Raw genomic sequence first — 2,241 nt, 5'->3', positions numbered from 1 at the left:
TTCCATGGTCACACACCCCACTTCCCATCCCCAACACCACCGTCCAAGTTCAGCATCTTCCTACTTCTCACTTTTCTGGAACACGGCTGCTAGGAAAACTTTAATAATGGTAACACAGCTCCGCTGACAGCGCTCCATTGTCAGACTTTGATGGCTATGATTAATCCTGGAGTCCTCAAGGAAGCACCCAAAAGCCTCTCCTCCAACGTTTGTTTCTGGGTCTTCTTCAATCAGTCCTTTATGGAGACCATACAACCTGTCCTATTTCCTAATATCTAAAGCCGTCACCCCCTGCCCACGCCCGTGCCTTTGCTCAGGCTATTCCTTCCCTTAAGTTTCTCTCAGCCCATCACAATTCTAGCCACCCCTGAACGCCTGTCTCAAACACCCACCCCTCCCACAGCCCCCTCCCGCCTCCCTCCTGCCCAGCCCCCAGCTCCCTGGGACAGCACCCACTGTCCTCCAGTTCCTCCCGAGGCTGAGCACACTCTGCGCTCAATTACAAGCAGGTTCTTGCTCCCCTACCAGACAGGCCTCCGAGACCATGAGACCAAGGCTCTGCCTTCTCCATCTTTCTCTACCGTGGCTCCCTGGCACAGTGCTCCATAAACGTTTGCTAAAGGGGCCTGAAATGAACAGGGAAATGTACTGCACTTGGCTGAGTAATCCATAACACTAAGATGCCACCTGGTTTAACCACAGGCTGCGATTAAGGGACTCTCTTCACCTCACAGGGACACTAAGAGCCCGGAGGAAAGGAGCTGTGGGCAAAACCTTGATAAGCAAAGACAGAGGAGTACAGGGAGATGGGGGAGACACTCACCCAGAAACAAAGAGTTGGAAAGCAAGTGTCTCCCACCAGATGTCTAAATCCAAGCACAACCCCCCAGAGGAACTGGGCTCCAGTCACAAAATACCACCCAACCCAGAACACTGACATGCCCAAGCCAGACAAGACAGAATTCTCCAGGAGGAAACTTTAAAAGTTAAAGTAAAAATCCACAACCATGGCTAATACCTTGGTTGAAAGCCCCACCTTTCCTACAAAGAGCTTTAAGGGCTCTTAATACTAGAGTGTCTTAGTTCATAAAATAACTGTGTAGTGAAGATATTCTAAAGAAATTAAGTCTTATTACTTCAAGTCCTCCCTAATCAGAGAATAAACAAAGCTATTTCATCTTCTCTTCTTTCCTCCTCTAAGCCATGGTAGCAGCATTCACTCAGAAGGCCCCCAACAGGGATAATAACTTCAACAAAGAGGCTCCAGAGCAGCCAAGTGAGGGGTCTGGCCTGGCCTCCCGGTTCCCTCAGGAAAGAAGAATCCTGCCTCCCGGCTCCCTCAGGAAAGCAGGCCATCAGGCTCACGTGGAGGGCTTGGGTGAGGCAGCATCTAGGCAGCCTGGCCAGTGATTCACTGGCTGTCTGAAATTGGTTTTGGCCAATTAAGGGATCCTTGAGGGAAGGAAAAAATAAAACTCCCAGTAAATCCAATTTAGCAATCCCAGGCGTTCTCAGCTGATTGTTATTGCTCTAAGTGCTCCGAACAATCCCATGTATAAAATAAACTCACACCCAGAGACAGTGAATGCACCAGATGAAGCAGAAAAGGCAGCAGGGAGGGGCTGACTCCTGATGGCGGTTGCCTCTGAAAACTGCTCTGTGAGACACGCAAGGTTTAGAAAAACACGGGATCCCAAGGTCACCACCACCGCTGATGGCTGCTGGGCTGAGAGTGGCCAGGGCCAACAGTCTGATCAAACCCCCGCAACAACAGAATCCCAAAGGCCACACTAAACCGTGCCACACTAAACCCTACCATCCCCTCTGCCCCTCTCCCGGGCATCCATCACCGCAGGAAGAGGGCCATCTGGCCCTTTTCCAGAGAGACACAGTTTGCCTTCCCTGTCCCCTCCGACTCAGGAGACCTGAGCAGCTGTCATTAATGTGGCCAGAGAGGCTGTGGTGAGTCCTACCCGAGGCACGGGCTCTCCTGCTCACTTACAGGAGAAAGGAGTAACGCCACAGAAACGGAGCAGCTGCTCCTGGCGGCCGCTCGGCGGCTAGGGGAAACTACTCTGATCGCGGTATGAGAAAAGGCTAAGTTAATGAGTTTCTCTGACTCCTTATGAGACACCCTTTTACCATTATGACTCTTACCTCATCTATTAAAGGATGACTTTCGGCTAAGGGATTAAAAGGTATAAATACAAAAAGTGCTGGTCCCTTCTTCAGTTCATTGTT

General features: G+C 50.6%; 1 protein-coding gene across 1 annotated transcript in view; it reads right to left on the bottom strand.

Annotated features, from left to right (window-relative positions):
* Positions 1-2,241, bottom strand: part of TXNDC11 (thioredoxin domain containing 11) — a 64,472-nt gene that overhangs the window by 17,389 nt on the left and 44,842 nt on the right. Inside the window, exon 8 of the mRNA XM_007462823.1 lies at positions 2,158-2,241. This exon is cut by the window's right edge and continues 1 nt beyond it. Within this exon, the coding sequence (XP_007462885.1) occupies positions 2,158-2,241 (84 nt within the window). The remainder of the gene's footprint in view (positions 1-2,157) is intronic.

Source organism: Lipotes vexillifer, unplaced genomic scaffold, assembly GCF_000442215.2.
Source record: "Lipotes vexillifer unplaced genomic scaffold, Lipotes_vexillifer_v1.1 scaffold306, whole genome shotgun sequence".
NCBI classification, from domain to species: domain Eukaryota; kingdom Metazoa; phylum Chordata; class Mammalia; order Artiodactyla; family Lipotidae; genus Lipotes; species Lipotes vexillifer.
The sequence above is the reverse complement of the archived record's forward strand: the minus strand, read 5'-3'. Positions and strand labels throughout refer to the sequence as shown.